The sequence below is a fragment of the Gracilinanus agilis genome, chromosome 3 (assembly GCF_016433145.1).
Source record: "Gracilinanus agilis isolate LMUSP501 chromosome 3, AgileGrace, whole genome shotgun sequence".
NCBI classification, from domain to species: domain Eukaryota; kingdom Metazoa; phylum Chordata; class Mammalia; order Didelphimorphia; family Didelphidae; genus Gracilinanus; species Gracilinanus agilis.
The window spans coordinates 61,601,752-61,626,101 of record NC_058132.1 but is presented as its reverse complement, the minus strand read 5'-3'; the positions used below and the strand labels follow the sequence as shown (position 1 = coordinate 61,626,101).

General features: G+C 44.0%; 1 protein-coding gene across 1 annotated transcript in view; it reads right to left on the bottom strand.

Annotated features, from left to right (window-relative positions):
- The window catches only part of GRHL3 (grainyhead like transcription factor 3), a 37,948-nt gene extending 14,023 nt beyond the window's left edge, over positions 1–23,925 (bottom strand). Inside the window, exons 1-12 of the mRNA XM_044671340.1 lie at positions 23,845–23,925; positions 21,024–21,085; positions 19,206–19,545; positions 18,066–18,139; positions 16,658–16,811; positions 15,467–15,578; positions 11,926–12,020; positions 9,330–9,488; positions 8,032–8,110; positions 7,096–7,226; positions 1,529–1,697; positions 431–516 (exon numbers count right to left, since the gene is read on the bottom strand). Coding sequence (XP_044527275.1) covers positions 431–516; positions 1,529–1,697; positions 7,096–7,226; positions 8,032–8,110; positions 9,330–9,488; positions 11,926–12,020; positions 15,467–15,578; positions 16,658–16,811; positions 18,066–18,139; positions 19,206–19,545; positions 21,024–21,085; positions 23,845–23,910 — 1,527 coding nt within the window. The 5' untranslated portion in view covers positions 23,911–23,925. The remainder of the gene's footprint in view (positions 1–430; positions 517–1,528; positions 1,698–7,095; positions 7,227–8,031; positions 8,111–9,329; positions 9,489–11,925; positions 12,021–15,466; positions 15,579–16,657; positions 16,812–18,065; positions 18,140–19,205; positions 19,546–21,023; positions 21,086–23,844) is intronic.
- Between the last annotated feature and the right edge of the window lie 425 nt (positions 23,926–24,350).

Here is a 24,350-nt window from a genome sequence, read left to right as displayed (position 1 = left end):
TTAGATACTCATTAGCTTTGTAACCTTGGGCAAGTAAGTGATTTTTGCCTCTCTTTGCCTCAGTTTCTTCATCTGTAATCTAAGGGAGCTGGACTTGATGGTTTCTTGATGCCTGTTCTTTCCAGCTCTAAATCTATGACCCTTGGGTCTTGCCTATGGTCTAAGCACCCTTCTGGTTCTAACATTTGATGTTTTCAGATCATGTCTGGTTCTAACATTTCCTGCTCTAAGATCCTTTCTGACTCCAAGATCTGAAGAATAATAGAGGCAGAAGAAGACAGCCAGATCTTCTCATTTAACCAGTGGGGAGAGGAGCAAGGCTTGGATATAGATGCTACCTATATCCTTCTATGATTATCTAAGCCTCCTTGGGTACTTTCATTCTCCTCCCACCCTGCCAAGTAGACCAAAGATTGGCAAAGAAACTTACCGCGTTCCTCAACCCTTTGAGGTCTGGGGTCTTCAGCATGAGGGCGTCGAACACCTCCTCTGTCTCCCTTCGGACATATAACAAGACTGCAAAGGACAGGAAGCAGCCTTTAGTTAATGTGAGAGGGAAAATGAGGCCAATATAATCTGGGACATGGGGGATCATGGGATTAGTATATTTAGGGCCAGAAGAGACCTTATATTCCCACCACCTCCTTTGTTTTATAGGGAAACAATCAAGGTCCAGGGATGTTAATCAACCTTCCCAAGATCGTGTAGATGACGAATGATAAAATTGAGATTTGCAATCCTGATTCTGATCCCAAATTCGATACTTTCCCCGCCATACCATGGCTTATTGAGCCACCTTTTTCAAAAGCCCATAATGAAAAGAAGCCAAGTCCAGCTCTCATTCTTTGTCCAAACCCTGAGGAACGGTCAACCCTTGGTGACAGAACTGACTTTGCAGCCAGTGGCATGACCCATTTCTTGGAAGACCACACGGTATTATGAAAACATATTGGTCTTAGAGTTAAAAGATCTGAGTTAAAGACCGAGTGTGCCACCTGCTAGCAATATGACTGGCAAATTATTTTACCTTTCTCTGAGTCTCAGTTTCTTCCCCTCGAAAATGGGAATAATATTATTTGCTCTACCTTCTTTGAAGGGATTCATGTTCATAAAACACTTTGTAAACTTTGAAGCACATTATAATTGAGCATCTTTATTATTATTATTTATTATATGTCATCATATAATATAGAATTATTTATTAATATTTATTATGATCCCTCGTATCAGATATTAGCCTCTGCTGGAGTGGTACCAGGGGCTTAATCCCATCTTGACTTTCTGAGAGAACGGGGCACAGATCACCATGGTGTGCTGCTGGAAAGACCATGGGGGTGGAGTCAGAGAACTTGTCTGTATAACCCTAGGCAAGTCAAGGCCCCATTCTGGGCCTCTGTTTTCTTCTCTGCAATGGCACTCAATGACCTTTGAGGTCTCTTCCAAACACGGTTCTCTGATTCCTTCCAGATCTAACCCTCTGATCCTATTAAATGGGGCCTGGGGGTGGGGTGGGGGAACAGTCACCTACCTCTCTGTAGATCATCTTCCTTGGCTTGCTTGGGAGGCAGAAGGTCAAAGTCATCAGAGAAGGGTGAACAGGTTCGTTTCAGAGGCAGCCTGAGGGGACAGAATGGCAGAGGGCTCCAGGTCAGAAGGGCAGCAAGGAGAGAAAATCCACCAGCCATAGGAGCTGCCTCCTCTCCCATCAGCTGGATTTCTGATGGCTCGGACAGACAAAGAGCAGGGCTGCTCTCGCCCTCTGTTGACACAGAGCTGGGACTGGGGGGGAAGCATGAAGTTGGGGGTCCCTCTGCACCAGAATTTCAAAGCCAGTGTTCTGGGGAAGGGGCAGTGCTGGAGAACTTGGAAGCACATGGAACGGGACCTGGGAGGATGGAGATAGGCATAGACGAGGGGTTCTCGTCCTGCATCCCTTCTTGAAATAATATAGCGAAATGCATAAAATTGAATATACAGGGTTAAGAAGAAAAAGCAGCTGTTCCGAAGGGCAATGATCAAAAGAGCCAAATAAGCTCCCACAGCTGAGGCAAAGAATGCCTGGCAGAGATTCTATGCTACTCAAAGAAACAGGAAGCAGGGGAAATCATCTACAATCTACATCATGGCCCAGTGGCCCATTCTCTGAGGAGCCTATGTCATATTAGGGAGATTGTAAGTGCCTGTGTTTGTATGTTATCTACCTTCCAGAATATGAGTAACACAAGGACAGGGATGGGCCAGGCTTCATTTATTTATCTTCATTCATTCATTCATTCATTCATTCATTCATTTGCTTGTTTGCTTATTTATTTGTTTAGACCTTTCTCTTCTGTCTTAGAGTCAAGACTGTGGATTGGTTCCAAGGGCAATGGGGGTTAAAATGACTTGACCAGGGTCCCACACTAGGGACTAGGTCTTATCAAATCACCTAAGTATTCTGCCCAAAAGCAATGATTTACAAAACAACTCTGAGGTACCACCTCACACCTAGCAGATTGGCTAATATGACAGCAAAAGAAAGTGATAAATGTTGGAGGGGATGTGGCAAAATTGGGACATTAATGCATTGCTGGTGGAGTTGTGAATTGATCCAAATATTCTGGAAGGCAATTTGGAACTATGTCCAAAGAGCTCTAAAAGATTGCCTGACTTTTGATCCAGCCATACCATTGCTGGGTTTGTACCCCAAAGAGATCATAGGGAAAAAGACACGTACAAAAATATTTATAGCCACGCTCTTTGTGGTGGCAAAAAACTGGAAAATGAGGGAATGCCCTTCAATTGGGGAATGGCTGAACAAATTGTGGTATATGCTGGTGATGGAATACTATTATGCTATAAGGAATAATGAACTGGAGGAATTCCATGTGAACTGGAAAGACCTCCAGGAACTGATGCAGAGTGAAAGGACCAAGAGCAATGATTTATTAAAAAATATTTATCCTGCACGTGGGACTGCAGAAATGTTTCTTCAATGAAGGAATGAATGAGGGACTGAGTAAACAACAGATTTTGCTCATAATGGCCCCCAGAAATAGAGTGATGGGGGGAGGGAATCCCCCCAGCACCAAGCTGTCTCCCAGAGCCGCCAGCCAATCTTTCCATCTGCCAGGCCATCTCTCAGAGTTGCTCTTCTGTTTGTTTTTACAAGAGGTTGTCTCGCCAGAGATTAGCTGAGTTTTCACATAAAACGAGTCCAATAAAAACTGGGGGAGTTTCAACGAGAAAAGAGACTCTGGTCCCCAGCTCTGTGGTTGGGGCCCACACCCTCCAGCTCCTGGGTTTCAAGCAAAGGTACGGTCAGCCTTGAAGGGCCACTGAATTCATAGCTGTCAGTTTTCTAACAATGGTCAGTAGTCTTTCTATGTCACCACTGGGGCTATTCTCTCCACAGACACAGACTGCAGCCCTCCATGCCTTAGGAAGGAGCATGTGTGGGGCAACTGGGTAGCTCAGTGAATTGAGAGCCAAGCCTAGAGATGGGGGGGGGGTCCTGGGTTCAAATCTGACCTCAGACACTTCCCAGCTGTGTGACCCTGGGAAAGTCACTTGACCCCCATTGCCTACCCTTACCACTCTTCTATCTTGGAGCCAATATACAGTATTGACTCCAAGATGGAAGGTAAGGGTTAAAAAAAAAAGAAAGGAGCGTGTGTCAGGGGAAGAGTCTTCACATGTTGTTAGCACAGTTCCTGGCTCATAATTTGGGCTTAATCCATGTTTAAGTGAATACATTCTGCATCAAAGAAAAAAAAGCATCCTCTGCTGGCCAGTTATCAAATGATGAACTCTCCTGCACTGACCTGGAAGGGGGAAGAGGGGAGGCGGAAGGAGAAAAGTGGAGGGAGGGGACAAATGATAGGAATTGGTTTCTTCATACCTGTTTGTGCTGTTGTGGATGGTGGGAGAACCAGCCTAAAAATACAAAAAGAAAGATGCGTTCCATCATATCAATGAAGAATTTTTTTACTTGGGACAGCCAGTAACAATTAACGACCTTAGTAGACAACTTGGTATAATGATTAGAACTTGGGCTTGGACGATGGGAGGTCCCAGGTTCAAATCTGGCCTCAGACACTTCCTAGCTGTGTGACCCTGGGCAAGTCACTTAACCCCCATTGCTTAGCCCTTAACTGATCTTCTGCCTTGTAGCCAACACACAGTATTGATTCTAAGATGGAAGTTAAGGGGTTAAAAACAATTAAAACAACAACCACATGGGCTTGGAGTCAGGAAAACCTGGGGGCCCATCCTGTCTCTGACACTTATTAGATCCATGACCAAGGACTCTTGAGCCCCAGGAAGTTCTCTGAGACTCAGTGTCTACTAAGTGAGACCACTACTCCAAATCATGCTCGGTAAAGGAGAGCCCTTCCATAAAGAGGAGTCCACTTCCTCCCAAGGCAATCCATTGTCCTTTGGGATATCACTTGTGCCTCACTACATAAAACCTATATTGGCCTCTCTTCAAATTGTGCCCATCATTCCTACTTCTGTCCTGCCACAGGACTTTAAATGCTCAAAGATCGCCAGCACCACCCCCCCAGCTCACCCCAGATCTTTGCTCCTCCAGGCTAACCATTCCCAGTTCCTTTGATCATTTCTCATATCTCATAACCTCCAGACCCTTCATTCTCCTGGACATTCTCCTCTGAACGTGCTTGTTGGTCCTAAAATCTGATGCCTGAAACAGACCCCCAATAATCTAGAGGAAGGACTGGATTGCAACAGAAACCAGCAGATCTCTTTTCTGGCCATTTTCTCTGGAATAGTGGGCAGCGCACTGGCCTTGGACTCAGGAAGACCTGAGTTCAAACCTTGCCTTGGACATCAGCTGTGACATCCTGGGCAAGTCACTTTACCCTGTTTGCTCTCGTGTCCTCATCATCTATCAAATGAGCTGGAGAAGGAAATGACAAACCACTCCAGAATCTCTGCCAAGACAACCCCATATGGGTCCACAGAGTCATACGTGACTGAAAAAATGACTGAACAATAACAGCAGACACCTAGTGGCCATAAGGCAATGGACAAGTTACAATTTCTCTCTGCCTCAGTTTACCCATATGTAAAATGCAGATAATGATTGTATCTACGTCAGAAGGCTCTTGTGAAGATCAAATGAGATTATATATATACATATATATAATTTTCAGCTATATTATAACAAATACTATTAATAACACTATATATAATAACAATATAGCTATTTGTATTCGTATTATAAATTTGTATTTGTATTAAAAATAGCTGTATTGTTATTATTTTTGTTATTAATATTGTTATAATGTAGCTGAAAATTGCTTTAGTTCTTTCGGTGACCATGTCACATTGTTAATTCAAATTGACTTTGTGGAGCAGGAAAGCCCTCAGAGCTTTCCCCCATGAGCTCTGGCTCTTCTTCCCTCTCTTCCCCCATCCTATGCTATGCCTCCCCTCTCCCCGGTCCTCAGCCTGTGCCTCTGAATAGGTCCTCCTGGGGGGTCTTAGCTTGGAGAGCTGTCACACCTGGTAACTTCATTTTGCTCAGAAAAAACCATCCCCTGAACCCGGCTCCAGACTCTCCACCTTCCACTTGGCCAGACATTTCATAAACAGATGTTGTAAGTTCCCATATGGAGCTGTCTGAACCCAGAGCCTCCTGCAGAGGGCTGAGTCAGGAGGCCACCTGGGCCCTCGCCAACACGTTGCCGCATGTTGCCACGGTGGCCTCGGGGAGCCCGATTGTGTCATCCCCCTGACATCCCGTGTGGCACGTCTCCCCGCTCTCCATCCCAGCTTCTCCACACCGGCACCGCCGGTGCTTTGCTTCCTCAGGCGGCGACTTTCCTGAGAAATGTTTATTCTTGATCCTGACCAACTTCTAGTTGACTCCAGTCTGGATTCTAATTTGGATCTGGTCCTTCTTTGCTCAAAGGGAATGAGGGACTTCTCCTAGCTCCAGGGGTGGCCTTCATCACTGGCACATTGAAGCCCCTTCATATAGAGACTAGGATAGGTATGGAAGCGGGGAATTGGACCCAAAGTAATCATGATAGCTTTAAGGATTGCAAAATATTCTACATATGTGCTTGCATTATTAGATGCTTACTTAGATCCCCTTAGGTGCTACTATTATCCCATGTTACCTATGGGGAAACTGAGGCCGAGAGAGATTAAGAAACGTGCCCAGGATCACAAAACTAGGAAGTATTTTTTTTATAACCCTTACTTTCCATCTTGGAGTCAATACTGTGTATTAGTTCCAAGGCAGAAGAGTGGTAAGGGTAGGCCATGGGGGGGGGGGGTCAAGTGACTTTCCCAGGGTCACACATCTGGGAAGTGTCTGAGGCCAGATTTGAACCTCCCATCTTTATGTCTGGCGCCTCAATCCACTGAGCCATCCAGCTGCCCCCTAGGAAATATTTCAATCAGGACTTAAACTCAGGACCAGAATTCTGTCCACTGAGCCACTTAGTTGCCTCTGGATACTACTAGAGAGACCACTCAAGGCACATGTTTTCCTATTGCCGGTCCAACAGCATCACTTCTATATGTTAATAATTTTGCCCCTGTAATGTGCATCCCACCTCAGTGGCAACTAGCTGGGATGCTATTGGTGTTGGTACTGTGTGATCAAGAGTGGAAAGAAGGCTGGCTTTGGAGTCGGAGGACCTGGGTACCAGTTTCAGCTCTGCTACTCACTACTGATGTGATTGGTGGCAAGTCACTCAACATGTCTTGGCTGCTTTCTCTATATAATAAAGGGGTGGGAGGAGATGATCTCTAAGACCTTCTGGTTTTAAGTTTATGGCCCTACAGTACTCTGGTTCCTACTAGTCTGTTCTAGAAATTGGAATGGAGTCTTTGGGGGATTGGAATAAGATGAACCCTGGGCTTTGCCTTGGAGGGTGTTTCTTTTATTTGGTTAGGAATAAACTCTAGACTTGCTCTGGAACTAGTAGGCTACTCCCATTGTCCAAAAGCTGTGCCGTAGGATGTTCCCTATGAAGACCATCTCCTCTCCCCAAGGTCCTCTGACGAGCATTATTCCACCCATCAAGGCTCTCCAGGTTCTGAGCTGCTTAGGCCCATTCTCTGAAGCTTACTTACCACGCCATTCCTTTGCAAGTTGGAGAAGTGGATGTTAGGGATGAAGAGAACAGGCTGGGTCTCCAGGTCAACTTCTGGCCGAAGGTAGGTGGTTTCATTGCCTCGGAAATTAGAGAGTGGGCAGCCCTTGAGGCCTGCAGAAGAGAAACCAATTCAAGCCTGAGAAGGAGCCTCCAGTCACCAGCAGAGGTTGAAGGAAATTTCGGTTCCTGAGCCAGGGGGTCAGGTCACTTCTAATCCCAGCTCTGGTATGAACTAGTTCATTGTGTGACCATAGACAAGTCATTTTGCCTTTCTGAGCCTTGATTTCCTCTTTTGTCAAAGGAGGGAGGGTAGACCAGATAGATGATCTCTAAGGTTCCAGATCTAACCTCCTATATTCTAAGGCCCTTCCCATCTCTGACTTTCTATGTTCTAATTTCCTTTCCATTTCCATTCCAAGGTCCCTTCCAGCTCTAACATTTTATGTTCTAAAGACTCTTCTAGCTCTAACATTCAACATGCGAGCATTCTATAGACTAAGAACCCTTTGAGCTCTAACATTTATATGCTAATATTTCTATGATCTAAGGCTTCTTCCAGCTCAAATAGTTTTCATTCTAATCTGTTATGTTCTAAAGACCCTCCCAGCTCCATTTATGAGCTATCATTCTCTGTTCTAAGGTTCTTTCTAACTGGAATATTACTCTGACTAACTGACAAATCTGCTATGCTCTAGCATAGTTAACAGTGTTGATTCTATGCTTTCCACCTTGGGAGACTCTACTGGGGACATGGAGACTCTCACTAAGAGAAGCCAAGGAGCCTGTGTTCCCATCCAGGCTTCCATCTCTGATCCCTGCCCCATCCTGTCTCTCTAAAGGCATGCCGTGAACCCCTGGCACCTATTGGAGATGGGGAGAAGGTGCCAGCTGTTCTGCCCCCAGGCATCATACTGACCATTGTTGCTGGAGTCTGGGCATTTGGCTTTCCTCCGAAACTGTTTGCGTTCATCATCCCGCATTTTCCTCTCTGCACCCTGGATGGGGAAATCAGAATCACGAAACCACTCCAGACAAAGGACTGTTTGCTTTCATAACTGCTGTTTTGCATCTTACAATATGTATAAACCACCTTGTCATGTTTTCTTTACAAAGCAAGACCAGGAAATGATAAGACGACAGCTTGACCCAACCCATTCCTTGTGATAGGTTCCCAGCACTGACTTCCTCAGCTGAAATTCCCAAACGCCCCACCTTCTGGGTCATCTTTCAGAGCAGAATGGCTCATGGGGGAAGACCCTGTCCCCTGAGGCAAAGAGCTGGCAGGGATGCTGAAGGGGGACAAATGCCTGACTTAGCAAAGAGTGACACACTGCCAGTGAATGCTTGTTGACAACCCAATGCATACACAAGATTGTGTAAGTTTAAGACTTGGTCAAGGAGACTGCATTCTAGTTGGGCAGACAAGATACACGTGTATAATCCCATCTACATCTACATTCCCGCCCCCATCACAGAAATGACATTATGGTGTAGCAGAAAGACCTATAGATTGGAAAGTTGGAAGACCTGGGTTCAAGGCATTCCTGTGTATTAATAACTATATGACTGGATAAGTCACTTCTGGGTTTTGGTTTCCTCTTCCATAAAAAAAAAGGGGTGGGGTGGAGTTGGACTAGGAGGTTTAGATTCTTTCTAGTTCTACCATTCAATGTTCTAAGGTCCCTCCCAGCTCTGACATCCTGTGTTCTAAGATCTCTCCCAGCTCTGCCATTCTCTGTTCTAAGGTCTCTCCCAGCTCTGACATTCTGTGTTCTANTCTGCCATTCTCTGTTCTAAGGTCTCTCCCAGCTCTGACATTCTGTGTTCTAAGGTCCCTCCCAGCTCTGACATTCTCTGTTCTAAGGTCTCTCCCAGCTCTGGCATTTTTCTGTTCTAAGGTCTCTCTTAACTCTGACATTCTGGGTTCTAAGGACCCCCTAGCTCTGACATTTCCTTTTCTAAGGTTCTTCCCATGTTTGATATTCTGAGTTCTAAGGCTCTTTCCAGTTCTGATATTCTGTTATAAGATTCCTTATAAGCCTATTTTCTATATTATCAAGATCCTCAGCCCTGATCCAGCCTAAGTTGAGCTCAATGGGAGAAGATGGAGGTTGAGGAGTCTAGGAAGGAGCATTCTGATGTCCTTAGTTATAAGAAGAATCCCATAGGGAGTGGGCTAGTTCCCCTTTCCTGACTGTCCTGAGCCCCCATTACCTTATCACAGAATATCTTGATCTGGCAGACAGCTCGGTGCACCAGGCGGTCTGTCCCTGTACCACAATCATAAGTGTCTATCTGGAGATTTAGTGGAACCCCTTTTACCCCCTTCTGAGTGGAGAAGTCTGTACTCAGGCAATTGACTCCAATGAATACCTGGGGAGAGAGAGAAGAAATGAAGAGATGAGTGGTCTTCCCAAGGTTAAAGCATTTAGGCTTTGCACACAGCCCTAGCTGGCCATAGGGACCAGGAGCCTAGGGATTTCCCCCTAGTTTCTAACGGGATTGAGTGCCCTTGAAAACAGCAGAGAATCATGGGGAAAGCCCTAGAATGGAAGTCAGGAGACCTGGATTACATCCTGATTCTGTTACAAAGTCATTGGGTGACCTTGGACAAGACTTTTTCTCCCTCTGCCTCATGATCCTCATCTGAAAGGTAGTCTCTAAAGTTCCTTCTTGCTGATTCTCCTCTTGCCAGTTCCAGAGAGGAGGAGGAGCAAAAATAACACCCTCCATTTTTGTAGCCTTTCAAGGTAGACAAAGAACCCTCTCACCAACCCCGGGAGATTGGTAGGATGAGTACTATTATCCCAGCCACTTTGTTCTCGAGCCTCAGTTTCCTGAGCTGTAAAAATGAGGAGATTAGGCACTGAGTGATCTTTGAAGTAAGTCAGTTTTCCATCTAATCTGCCTTGCTGTACCTCTGATTATTGCTATTAACTATTATTATTATTATTAAATGATAGTACCAAAACAGTATGATGTGGTAGATAGGGAGATGGCCTAAGAGTTCAAGTCCTATATATATGGAGAGAGAGAGAGAGAGAGAGAGAGAGAGAGAGAGAGAGAGAGGGGGGGGGGGTTGCTGAGCCCTGGACAAGCCAATTCATCTCTCAAGACCAGTCACCTTTCTATGATTATAAATAATAAGTGAATTGCTGGTTTGCATTAGAGGAAGGAATTTCCCCACCCCAATGAAAGTATAAGTCCAGACCAACTTACCTAAAAAATAATAGTGGGAGTAACCATTGGCAGGTCCCTGAAACACAGGAGCCAGGGATCCTTCCCCCTTTGGCTTCCTAAGTAGTTCCTAGGGCCTGCTCCAGGCTCCTCCCCTCCTGCCTGATGCCCCTCCACCCAGGCTGGCTGTTTTCTCCCTCTCAATCCTCTCAGGAGTCTAAGGACACCCCTTGTCTCTTGTCTCTGGTAGCTCTTCTCTTCACAGTGGCCTTGGGGGTCAACATGCCAAGCATACCTTCCTTGAGACAGCTCGGGACTAAAAGAGGTGTGTTAAAATCTCTGGCTTGTAAAAGGCCCAGCTCCCCTTAGGGCCTTCTGAGTCTGTGAGAAAATCCCAACCGAAACCCACCTTCCCTTCAATCTCTTCCACCCCACTGGGAGCCAAGAGACAAGACAGCTCTGGGCTGTTCTATATCTAGAAGGAGGGGGAAAGGCAGGGAGGGAGACAGAGGAGGGCTTCCTGAGACGCCACATGGCCATTTGTTTAAGCAAGAATCACCCCTCTCCTCTGCAGAGTGCCTTATAGCCTTCCTCCCCACTCCCTAGCACTCTTATTCACTGTCTCATTTAATAATTTGTATTGCATTTTCAAGTTGGCTAGCAATTTTTTCCCAATGCATTCCATCAAGTGGAACGAGCTTGCCCATAGGCACTCAGTGAGTGACAGAGCCATCAGCGTTAGGACTTCAGAGAACATGGTCCTGTAGAAAGGACATTGGTTTTGGAGCATGGGTTCAAATCCTACCTATGTCACTTAGGCAACTCAGGCTCTCTAAACCTTTAAACCCTTCCCCCTTCCCACATAGCTTTTAATTTTTATTTTAGATTAAATATATTTTTTTAAAAAAGCTTGTTGTTTGGGGGCAGCTGGGTAGCTCAGTGGATTGAGAGTCAGGCCTAGAGATGGGAGGTCCTAGGTTCAAATCCGGCCTCAGACACTTCCCAGCTGTGTGACCCTGGGCAAGTCACTTGACCCCCATTGCCCAACCTTACCACTCTCCCACCAAGGAGCCAATACACAGAAGTTAAGGATTAAAAAAAAGCTCATTGTTTTATTTATATTATTATATAGTAATATTATTATAAATATAATTATTACAATATAGCATAATATATAGTATTATGTTACATTGTATTATATTACATTGTGTTGTGTTATGTGTTACGACCCCGATAACGTTGACATTCTAGATTCTAAGATTCTTTCTAACATTCATTTCCTATGTTCTAATGTTCTATCTTTTAAAAATCCTTTTAGGTGTCCTATTCTGTGGTTCCTTCCATCTCTAACATCCCATATTTAGCATCCTATGTCATAAAGATATAAATCTTCTAACTCTAATCATCTATGTTTTAACATCCCTGGATCTAAAGTCCCTTTCAGTCCTACTAACCTTGTTTGTTTTCACGTTCCGTGTTTTAGTATTCTGTGCTCTAACTCTCAGTCTATGTCTGCTCTAACATTCTACACTGGTAGACATTCTTGGTTCTCTACTGATCACACAATGACCCACCACAATCTTCTAGTGGTGATATTCTACGGTTCTCTGTTCATTTCTAGCTGAGTACTGACCTTGGCTTCTTCGTTCACATTCCACACGAAAGACAGGGCATTGTAAGCCACTTCCTCAATATGCTGGACGGTATTGAAGTTTTCTTTGCAATCCGCTGAAACAAGATGATGCCTGGTTAGGAGTGACTCAGAGGGTGGAGCTTTCGGAAACTGGGACATGCCCATGATATTGGCCCCAGGTCCTCTTACCCAAGGGCTACCTCTAGATCTCTGAGGCAATATCGCTTACTAAGCACAATGATACATATATAAATGGAGATTTTTGAACCTTGGACTTCATCCCCCAGAAGTCCCTTAGTATTTCCCCAAATTCCCTTTAATCTCTCCTGTTCCTCACATTTGCATGGTCAGTTATTGTTTTATAAGTTCTGTAGCTCCTTTCTCTCTCTCTCTCTCTCTCTCTCTCTCTCTCTCTCTCTCTCTCTCTCTCTTCTTCACGAGCACAGCTGAGTTAGTTTAGCACCTTTTCACTCTAGTTTTTTATGTTAGTTTATTATTAATAAAACTTTATAAAATATAATACTCAGCTTTTGCATATTAATTTTCGTCTTTACATACAGATGGGCAAGTTGAGGTCCAACAAGGATAACTGATGGATTCAAGGTACCTTGATAGAAACTAACACCCCAGTTGTTTTGTAAGAAGAAGTTATTTTTTATTTTTCTGCTTTTGAGATTTTGTGTATGTGTGTATGTGTGTGCATGTAAAGGTACAGGGGCAGAGGAGGGAAAGGGGCCCCACTGTTGCATATGCCCCTCTTTGCAGCAAGCTATTGAGATGGAGAAGTAATGTCTAGCCTCGAATGAGAATGTAAGATGGTGCTGTAGGAAGAAAATTGGGCCAAGTGTCTGGACATTTAGATTTCTGGTCCATGAATGGCCAGGTCCTTCCTCTTAAAAATGAAGTTGGCTGAGATGACCTCTGGGTCTTTTCTGCTCTAAATCCTTGATGTAATGAGTGGATAGAACCTAGATGTAGGACTTGGAAGACCTAGGTTCTGATCTTGCCTCTGACATTAGCTGTATGGTTATAGGCAAGACATGTGACCTCTCTGAATCTCAGTTTCCTCCTCCGTAAAATGGGGATATATTATCTGTAGCTGTTACTTTGCAGGAATTTTGTGAGTTTAGGATGGGATAAGAAAATGCTTTGTAAATTTAAATTCCTGTGTAGATGTCAATGTTCATTATGACAATACTATAACACATGAATTTAAAGGATCCTGCAATAGGATGGAAGTTTAGAGGTCACTTAGACCAATTCCTTCATTTAGTAAATAGGGAAACTGAGGTCCAAAGAGATGAAGTGACTTGCTTCAGATCATACAGCTAACATGTAGCAGAGCTGGGATCGGAATCAAGTTGGCCCCAATTCCAAATGCAATGTTCTTTTCACTGCTGCCTCCAAAAGGAGAGGCTAACATTCCCTGGAATTAGAATGTGAGCTCCCCAACTTGACTTCTTAGAGTGGACACATGAGCCTGGCACCCTCTGTAATGATGACTTATACTTCCATGGCACGTTACAGTTACAAAATACATTTGTCAGTCATCTAATTTGGCTCTTACCATAATCCTGCTAAGTAAATAGCACAAACATTTTCTTGATTTTCTAGGTCTGGTAGAACCTGCTGGAGCTTATAAGTTTCTCTGGCAGAACCTTAGCCCTAATAACAGAGTTGATTTCCTGAGGACCAACCTAGCTCAGTAAAGAAGCCAGGCATATCCCCAAAAGGCAAGACACCTAGTGATGATTTATTTGTCCTTGGCAACAAGAAAAACAAAGAAAAATGGCAGAGCTGGGAGGGCCTTGGAGGTCACCTAGTTGAACCTTTTCATTTTATAGAGGGGTGAACTGAGGCCCAGGAAGGTTAAAATACACTAAGTTATTAAAGAGCAGGGACAGAATTTGAAGGCACATCTTCTAACTCCCGATCTCAGGCTTTCCCCCATTCTACCATCTTGTATTCTTAGTCCTAATACTGTGTTCTAAGGACTCACTCTACTCTGGAATTTCCAGTTCTGACATTCTGTGGTCTAAGGACTTTTCAGCTCTGACATTCTCTGTTCTAAGGTCTCCCCCAGCTCTGACATTCTCTGTTCTAAGGTCTCTCCCAGCTCTGACATTCTCTGTTCTAAGGTCTCTCCCAGCTCTGATCTTCTCTGTTCTAAGATCTCTCCCAGCTCTGACATTCTCTGTTCTAAGGTCTCTCCCAGCTCTGACATTCTACATTCTAAGGGGTCTCCCAGCCCTTGCATTCTGTGTTCTAAGACCCCTTCCAGCTCTGATATTGTACTCTATGTTCTAAAGCTTGACTCCCCTCCTCAGATCATGAACTTTCCTAGAAAGTTCCCACTCCGTGTCTATTGAATTTGGAGCAACGACCCTCTTCTTTGTGACACTTTGAGCTAAACATAACTTTGTGAGAGCCAGCAGGGTCTCTAAGAAACAGTCCCTGGTAACGTCCTAGCCTCCTTGTCAAACACTAGGGACTTGGCAGAATGCAGAAAGCACTGGCTGGGAAAAGGTTGTGAATCAATGTCTGGGACTGAGACCGAGGACAAGAATCCTAGTTTAGGAGTGAGTTTCTTCCTCCCCCTACTCAGAACTCATAGTATAGTCACAAGAGTACTAGATTAGGAGAGAGGAGACTTGGGTTGAAGTCAGATGTGCGACCCAAAGGGACAAAAAACAACTGGCTGTCAATATAGCCATTATTTAGCAGGATCAGAGGATTTTGAACTAGATCACGGTATATTGAATGATAGTGGTGGAAGAGAACTTAGTAACAGAATGAGAGAGCTGAAAGGGACCTCAAAATATAGAATATCTGAGCCGAGAGGACCCTTAGAACACAATGTCAGAGCTGGAAGGACCCTTGGAGTACTGAATGCAATAGATGGTGGTCGTGGTGGGGTGTCTTAGAACATAGAATGCCAGAGCTGGGAGGGCCCTTAGAACATAAAATCTCAGAACTGGGAGCAAACTCCTCCATCTCACTTGCCTCTTATAAGCACCCTCTTTAGTCACTAATGAAGAAGCCTGGAAGTCATCAGATAGCTTGAGTTTGAGTCTAGCAGGAGCCCCGAGTTCCTACTTTACCACAAAGTTGTTGTTTGTGCCTATTTCCAATGGTTCTTGAGAGCCAAGAGCATTGGACTTAGTTTGGGTTCCATCCATTCTAAGTGGGTAACCTTGAGCAAGTGTCTTCTCTGCTCTGCTCTATTTGATCATCTGCAAGACAGCAGATGTAGCCACTGGTCCACAGCTGGTAAATGGCTATGTGCCTTGGGAGCCAGTAAGTGGCAGAGTCAGGACTCACTCTGAACTTTCAGGCTGTGACTTCTCCATTAGAGCCTACTGCTTCTAAAGGCTCCAACCCTGAAAGAAGTCCCTCTATTGCAAGCATGGCACCCCATCTTCTGGGCCCTTCTCCTCCCCCTTGCCCATCATTTCCCTGGCGACGGGCCCATCCTGAGGACAGATGACGGCATCTCTGTCTGCTGAGTCGAGCATATGTTGGGGAGGAGCTGGTTACTCACCCACATCAATGACCCGTTGTTTGGCTGTGGGCTGACGAGAATGCCAATGCTTCCAGAATCGCAGCTGTTCCACAGGGATCTTCTCATTGTCAAACACCACCATGATCATGCTCTACAAAGCAACCCTTGTCAGTATTGAGGAGTGAGGCCCCAAGCACCATATCCAGTCCCTGAGTTCCCTCACTAATCACCTCTTGGCAGGAGGCCAAATGGTCAAAGTTATTGGAATTTGCTGGTTCATTCTAGAGCTTAGAAACACCTAGTCCAGAAGACCAAAGCCCATGACCTAAATCCAGTGGCTCTAACCCATTTGTGCCTCAGTTTCCTCTTAAGCATTTCATCAAGTTGCAGAATCCTAGATACTATGGATTGGAAGAGTCAATCAATCCAACTTCTTTTTTCATGTATTTTTCTTTTTTATTTCTAATGGAATTAAAAACATTTTAAAAATTGACTAATTAAGAAAATTTTCCATGTTCTATGATTTATGTTCTTTCTCTCCCCTCCTCCCATAGCCAACGAGCAATTCCACTTGGTTCTACATGTGTCATTGATCAAGACCTTGTTCCATATTATTGATATCGGCATTAGGGTGATTGCTTAGAGTCTACGCCCCCAATCACTAATGGACAATTTAATGGAAACAAAGAACACAAAATGAATCAATCCAACTTCTACCTGAATGAAGGGTCATATAATCGCTACTTAAAATACCTATTGTGATGAGAAACTTGGTCCTTCAAAGGCAGCCTATTCTAGTTTTGGACAGGCCTAGTCGTTGGGACCTTTTTCTTTATATCCAACCAAAACCTTATTCTTTGCAACTTGGACCAATATAGTCATTTTTTTCAACCCTTACCTTCCATCTTAGAATCAATACTGTATATTGGTCTCAACACAGCAGAACAGGAAGGGCTAGGCACTGGGGGCTAAGTGACTTGTCCAGGGTCACAGGAAGTGTCTGAGGCCATATTTGAATCCAGGACCTCCCATCTCTAGGATTGGTTCTCAATCCAGTGGGCCACCCAGCTTCCCCCTGTGTAGTCTTGATGTTGGGAAGTTTCCTCAGATTCTTGAAGCCAAATGCCAACCTCACCATTGCCACCCCAGTTAGTCCCACCTTAACTAATCGGCACTGTGCATTTGATAGAATTATTTTTCCTTCTCACTACACCCAGGGGTTCCACTGACCTTCACTTTGTTGGAAGACAAATGCAGGCATCTGCCTCCTCCAGGAGTCCTCAGGGTGACTGGGTAGAACTGGCCTTTGTTGAGATAGGCCATTGGTGACTCCCCAGATTTGATGTGGATGGCTTTGGGAGAGCCCAGGGTATATTCAAAGTCACTTTGGAGAGAAGAAAGAAAGATTCTGTGAGAACTCAGGCTAGAAGGATTTCAGGGTCCATCTGAAGGGCTGGGCAGGGTCTATGTCTCCCACAGTGTGGTCTCTCCCTTACTCCCTCCTTTACCCTCTAGTCAGGGAGGGATGGAGGAGGAGATGTCTGAGCTCTCGGGGCTGGGCATGAGTTCTGCACCTGGAGAGTAAAACTAAAGAAGTCATTGGGGGCCCTACAACGGGTCTGCTCAGGGCACAAATTGCCCAGGTTTATGTACGGTGGAATTTTCAAAAGAATACTGGGCTAAGAAGTGGAAGATTGGGGAGAGGGTGGCACTACTCCCAGCCCTGATGGCCTTAGAAAGTTATTCTGGCTTTCTGGGTCCCAGTTTGTTCATTCATAAAATGAGAGAAGTCTAGATGGCATATCTAAGGCCCATTCCTTCTAGCTTTGACATACTAATCCTCTGTGTCTTATCTCTTCTGGCTCGGACATTCCATGTTCTAAGGCCCTCTTAGCTCTGATATTCCATACTTTTTTGGGGGGGGGATTTTATTTAATTAATTAATTTAGACTATTTTTCCATGGTTATGAGTTTCATGTTCTTTCCCTCCCCTCCTCCCACACCCCTCCCACAGCCAACGCACAATTCCACTGGGTTTTACATGTGTCATTGATCAAAACCTATTTCCATATTATTGATATTTGTACTAGGGTGATCATTTAGAGTCAATATCCCCAATCATGATAGTCCATATTTTAAGGCACCTCCTAGCTCTGACATTCTCTGTTCTAAGGGTTCCCCTTCAGACTCTGACACCCTACATTACAACATTTCCCCCCTTACTTTTGTTTTTGTTTTTGTTTTTTAATTTTTTAAACCCTTAACTTCTGTGTATTGACTTATAGGTGGAAGAGTGGTAAGGGTAGACAATGGGGGTCAAGTGACTTGCCCAGGGTCACGCAGCTGGGAAGTGTCTGAGGCCGGATTTGAACCTAGGACCTCCCATCTCTAGGCCTGGCTCTCAATCCACTGAACTACCCAGCTGCCCCTCCCCCCTTACTTTTAACATTCTCTATTCTTTGAATAGGAGGACAAGGGATAACAAGGGAAAGAACTGAAGAGATTGGCTAACAATAGTGGGGAATGGGGAATGGAGTTTGGAGAGTCAATTGCTTATGTCTGTGAACTTCTCTCAATGGACACCCCCCTTCCACTACCAACCAATGGCCCCAGATCCAGCGAGGCTTGCTTTTGTTACCTCTTAGTGCCAGGGTAATCCTCTGGACATTGGGGCTCTGAAGGACTTTTCAAGATATCAGGAAAGAGTAATGACTGTAGGGAGACAAAATCACAGGAGAAAGCCATGAGTGACTTACAGTGTGACACTGGGGTGGTCCAGTGCTGTTTTTCTAAGGATCCCAAAGCATCTTCTCCCTCCAATCTCACCACCACCCACTGGTTTCCCTTACAGCATGGGTCCCCTGTCCCCATAGTCTGAGCCACTGGAGGTGAAGGAGCATTGCGTAGCTGTACCATTTGACCAATCAAGGCCTTAGGAACAAAGGGCCCTCAAGTTCACTTCCTATGCCAGGAGAGGTGGCAAGACCCCTGAATCAGTTCAGGGACCCAAGTTTGCATTCAGCAAATTCTCTCTACAGCCATAGGCAAGGAGGAAGTACCATGTAATAAAAAAAAAACAAACAAAAAACCTCAAAACATGGGATCTAAAATCAGGGGACCTGCGTTTAATCGTGACTTTGTAATTTGCTACTTATGTAACTTTCATCAAGTGATGACATCTCTCTGGGCCTCAGTTTCCCTACCTGTAAAATGAGGTGATTGGACTAGATGATCTCTTATGTACCTTTCTGCTCTAACTACTTAAGTTCCTCCCTATTTCTGAACCCTAGCTTTGAAATGCAAATGAAAATCGTTATAGTTCCTACTTCCCAGAATTTCAAGGAAAGTGCGTTTTAAACCTTAAGGCTCTCTAGAAATGGGAGCTGTGATTATTTTTAATAATGGTTTTGGTGCTCTGACCACACCTTACCACTTAAGTCCTGTCTAATTAAGTAGCCACCACATCCCTTCCCCAGGGGAAAGCATCACATGAACTAGAATCCTTCATTATAGGGAAAGGGATGTTATCTCCATCCTTTGCCACCAAGTTCCCTCCTGGCCCTAACATTCTGAGACTCCAACTTTGTCTCCTTCACTTGGGCACAGGGCCCACAGTGTACCTCTTAAAAAACAAAACAAAACAAAACAGAAACTCTTACCTTCCGTCTTAGAAGTAATACTATATATTGGTTCCAAGACAGAAGAGTGGTGAGGGCTAGGCAATGGGGGTTAAGTGACTTGCCCAGGGTCACACAGTTAGGAATTGTCCACAGCTTACCTCTTGCCCATCATCCTTAAAGGTGCTGTCGGGCTGCCAGCGCTGCTGGGGTGGGGGCCCGTGGATAGTCTCAAACAGGTTGCTGAGGCTGCTGTCATACATGTCTCCAGTAGGAAGCAAGTAGCTGCCATCTGCAGGGCTGTCCTCCAGCTTGCTGGGGCCAGGAGGGAGGAGGGCTGGCTTGGTTGAGACTGACCCCTCCAAGCTCATCAGATTGTTCTTCTTGGTTAGGTCTGGGTACTCCTGGGACCCCGAGACATTTTCAGTCAAGAACTTCATGAGATGAGTGGGGCTCTCCAGGGGGGGAAAGTCTACTTCATATTCCATCCCATGGTGGTACCTGGGGGAAAGGATTCGGTTGCTGACTTGGAGATGACTTCTGGAAGTGCTCGGTTGCATCTTATCCATCCATCCATCCATCCATCCATCCATCCATCCATCCATTCATTCAGCAAATATTTAAGCATCAATCAACAAGTTAGCAGGTATTTATCATTAAGCCATTAAGAAGAACTGTGCTAGGGCATAAATGGTGGCAGAAGAACAAAAAGGAAACAAGCCTTGGTACAAGAAGGGCACCCTTATAGGGCTGGCTGATAGTGAGTGGAGCTCTCCAGGGACATCCTTCAGGAAGGGATCACAGGTAAACTCATGCCCCAACTTGACCATTTTCCCCCTGAGCATCTCTGACTTGGAGCCAATGAGGCAGTCTTTGGTCTCAGACACCAAAATAGACATTGAGAATTGTCTAGAGAGATGGGAGCTAAGAGCTAGTGGCCCAGAGAGACATGCAAGCCATGGTAGAAAGAGTCAACGGAGAGAGAATGAGGTCCTTTTTTCCAGCACCTTCCTGACTCCACTTCACCTTTTAGAATCCATGTTTCCCTTTAAACTCAGCTCAGATGATACTTCCTACGAGAGGCCTTTCCTGATTTCCCCCTCTCACTCCCCTCCCATGAAGTCACCTTATATATTATTTATCTATGTCCATGACATAGGAGTAGAGTGTAAGCTCCCTGAAGGCCAAGCTAGTTTCATTTTTGGCTTTATATCCTTCACACGTAGCATAGTTCCCTATATATAGTCACTTAATAAATGCTTGACAATTTGAATTAAACTATTGAATAGGAGAAGTCACAAGGCCCAGAAGGGGCTTCAGAAAATACTCTTGGAGTCAGGAGTTCAGGCTTTAAATTTACTGATATGCGACTCTGGACAGTTTTGCTTTTCTGGGCCTCAGTTTTTCATCTGTAAAGTGGAGATGATAATTCATAGATGACCAAATTCCTAGGAGGGGTGGAAGGTCTTTGTCAATTTTATTGCACTTTTAATTCATAACAATTTTTCTTTTTCCATTTGGAGAAAGGGTAAGATGGTTTGGAGCCTGCTAGCCAAATCTCAGCTTCTGTCTTTGAAGTTGGGAAAGCCCAAAGCAGGTGCCAGGAACATATAGGAGTCATGAAAGATAGTTCCCTCCCAAGCTCCCAGGCTTTTAAATTTCCTTTATGCAAATCAGTCAGTCCCTACTTCCTTCTGGCAACTGGCTAGAGATAGGAAGGAGGCAGAAAGAAAGGAAAGGGTGGAGAGGGAAAACCAAAGGATTGAGAACTGGGAGGAACCCAAGTGACTATGTAAGTCAAACTCCTCATTTATACAGATGGGGAAACTGAGGCCCAGAGCAGGATAGTAATTTGCCAAAGGTCACCAAGTAGTAGGGAACAGAGCTGGGATTTGAACCCAGGTTGTCTGAACCCAAATTTTATTGCTACATTCTTCAAGACAAAAGAGGGTGCTGATGGGGAGTGGGAATCTTCTCACCTCTTTCCTAGGTCATTTCTTGTTCCCGTACTTGAGGAGAGGATCCGTTTTTCCTTTGGGCCCTGAAGGAGAGGACAGATATTACTAAGCTTTTGTGAACTTCCAGATTTATGGGAAGGGGACTATAGTAAACTCATTTTACCCTCATCCTTGTTTGGGGCTAAACATAACATGAGCATCTTCTTCAGAATGAATACCTTCTGCTCTGTTCTTCATCACAGCTATTTGATTTCTCTCTCTCTCTCTGTCTCTCTCTCTCTCTCTCTCTGTCTCTCTCTCTCTGTCTCTCTCTCTCTGTCTCTCTCTCTCTGTCTCTCTCTCTCTCTCTCTCTCTCTCTCTCTCTCTCTCTCTCTCTCTCTCTCTCTCTCTCTTCCATCCTCTCTTTCTCTCAAAATCCTCAACTTCTGTCTTAGAATCAATACTAAGTGTATTGGTTCCAGCATAGAAGAGTGGTAAGGGCTAGGCAATGGGGATTAAGTGACTTCTTCAGAGTCGAACAGCTAGGAAGTATCTGAGGCTAGATTTGAACCCAGAACTTCTCATCTCCAGGTCGGACTTTCTATCCACTGAGCCACCTGGAGGCTCCTCATAATGTTCTCTTTAAACCATGGTATCTACCTGTCTACTTTTCACATTCTCCCCATAGCCTCTTTCATCTTTCTTTGTTTTCTTTTTTAAGTGTTCTTTTCTTTAGTTATCTTCACCTATTGGAATGTAAGTTCCTTGAGGCCAGGAGCTAACTTTCTTTTTGCTTCTATTTGTATTCCCACTACTTAGCACAGTGCCTGGCACATAGTAAGTACATAACAAATGCTCCATTTCTCTAACACATTTTAAAGTCAGTATCCAATACCTATAGCTGAGTTATCTGTATAGCAGGAATACTTTTGGCCTTCCTAGTTCTGATCAAGTCAATTACATAAGTTCTGTTAACTATTATCACAATTGATGACTACCATTCATTCATTCAACTATCCACTTAATCGTTCATCTATTCATCCTACTATCCCCCATTCTGCATCCATTTATCTATCTCCTCCATCTATTCACTTCATCATCCATCCATCCATCCCATCCATCCATCCATCCATCCATCCATCCATCCATCCATCCATCCATCTATCCATCCTTTTTCCATTCCCCATTCATCATTCCACCATCTATTTGTCCATCCATCATTCCATTCATCTTGTCAAATGAGTGTTTACTACTTTGTAGCCAGTCCTGTGGTAGGTGTTATAATAAATACAGAAATGAATAAAACATGTATAACACTTTTTAAAAACTTCCATTTTTAGGAAGACAAGACTAAGGCACCATACTTGAAGAAGAATACAATAGTCTATAATTAAGTACATAATAATAAATGATAATAATGACTAACATCTAAAAAATACTTTAAGGCTTACAAAGTGCTTTCTATACATTGCATCACTTCATCCTCACATCAACCACAGTGTCTGGCACATAATAGATGCTTTAAAAATGTTTATTGATTGACCAACAACCCTGTGAGATAGGTGTTATTATTATTCCATTTTTAAAGTGAAGAAGCTAAGACTTTAATAAAGTAAGTGATTTGGTTAGGTTTACGCAACTACTAAGTGTCTGAGTCTATATTTGACCTCAGGTCTTTCTGATTGAAAGTCCACTACTCTATCTACTACATACTAGGCTTAGCTACCTAATTAAATATATTTATATTTAATTATACATAAATATATAATAAAATATAAAATATAAATATAATTAAATATAATCAAGTGATAAGATGAAAAGTGATCTGGGAGAAAGGAAGGGGAAAAATCAGTGTGGGTTATGGTTACTGGTGAAGGCTTAGGGTGTAGGATGGGAGGGGAAAGGTACTTTTGAGTTGGGTCCTGAAAGACATGGAAGACATAGAAAAGCATAGAACAGTGAATGTTATTTGAGGTATATTGAGCATAGACTGAAGGGAGGAGGGGCAAAGAAGAGGGTGATGGAATGAAGCTGATGTTTTGGGATGTAGAAAAGAAGATGGAAGACAATAACAAGGAATAAAAGTGTCAGACAGTTAAAATATTTATTGATATTCATGTAATATCAAGAGAACTAAAGGAAGAGTTTCCAGCACATTGGATGGACCTTTTATGGATAATTTATGAGAAGACATGACTAAGAGTCACAAAAAAAGGAGAAGGACTAGCAAGCAATGCAATGATCCAGGACAATTCTGAGGGACTTGAGAAAGAACGCTATCCACATCCAGAGAAAGAACTGTGGGAGCAGAAATGCAGAAGAAAAATAACTGCTTGAACACATGGTTTGATGGGGATATGATCAGGGATGTAGACTCTAAACGATCACCCTAGCACAAATATCAATAATATGGAAATAGGTCCTGATCAATGACACATGTAAAACCCAGTGGAATTGCTGGTTGGCTACAGGAGGGGGTGGGTGGGAGGCCAAGAGGGAAAGAATGTGATTTATGTAACCATGGAAATATTCTAAATTAATTAAATAAATAAACTTTAAACAACCCAAAAAGACAAAAACCAAAAAGGAGAAGGCTCAGTGGATTAGCTGGCATATCACTGGAGAGATATGGCTCCCATTTCTTTGCAACATCATTAAAATTATTGATTCAAACTTGGCTGGGATTGTGGACACATCCTGAGGAATTATGGGGAATAACTATGCATAACAGAATGAGAGAGCTTGGAGGGTCTTGGAAGCTGGTAGGGGGTGGGGTGGAAGGAGGAGTGGAAGCTGGCAATGGTTTCAGGCTCTTCCAAGGCATTTTCCACAATGAATTCTTGAAAATCAATTCTGCCATACCATGTAGTAGTCGTAGAGAAAGCTCAGGGCAGCAACACTGTCTTCGTCCCCGTTGACTCTCATCATGGCCTTGGTGGCAGCAGTCAGGGGGTTTCCCAGATAGGTCTTCCAGGCCTCATCCTCATTGGTACAGGAGAACTTCTGGAAGTTGACGGCGTCGTTCTTGAGTACCTGCACAGACCTGAAACTGGGAAGAAAGCAAGAGGGTCACACTTAGTCTGCCTCGAAAGCTCATGCAGAAGGGTTAGAGGCAAGGAGATTCGAAAGCCAGCTCTGACTGGCTAGTAAGAACTGACAGTACTTATACCTTGGAAATCAGCAAATGCTAAAAATTAAGGACTGATTTATTGTTTTGTTGATTTCTAGACTTAAGGAAATGATGGAGAAAATGTCAATAATTCAAATTAAACTTAAAAGTTTGTGCATTTTTGCATAGTAAGTTATTAAATATGTACCAGCACACTCCTGGGCTTATAGAAGATCATCAGTTGACTTAGTAAATGCTC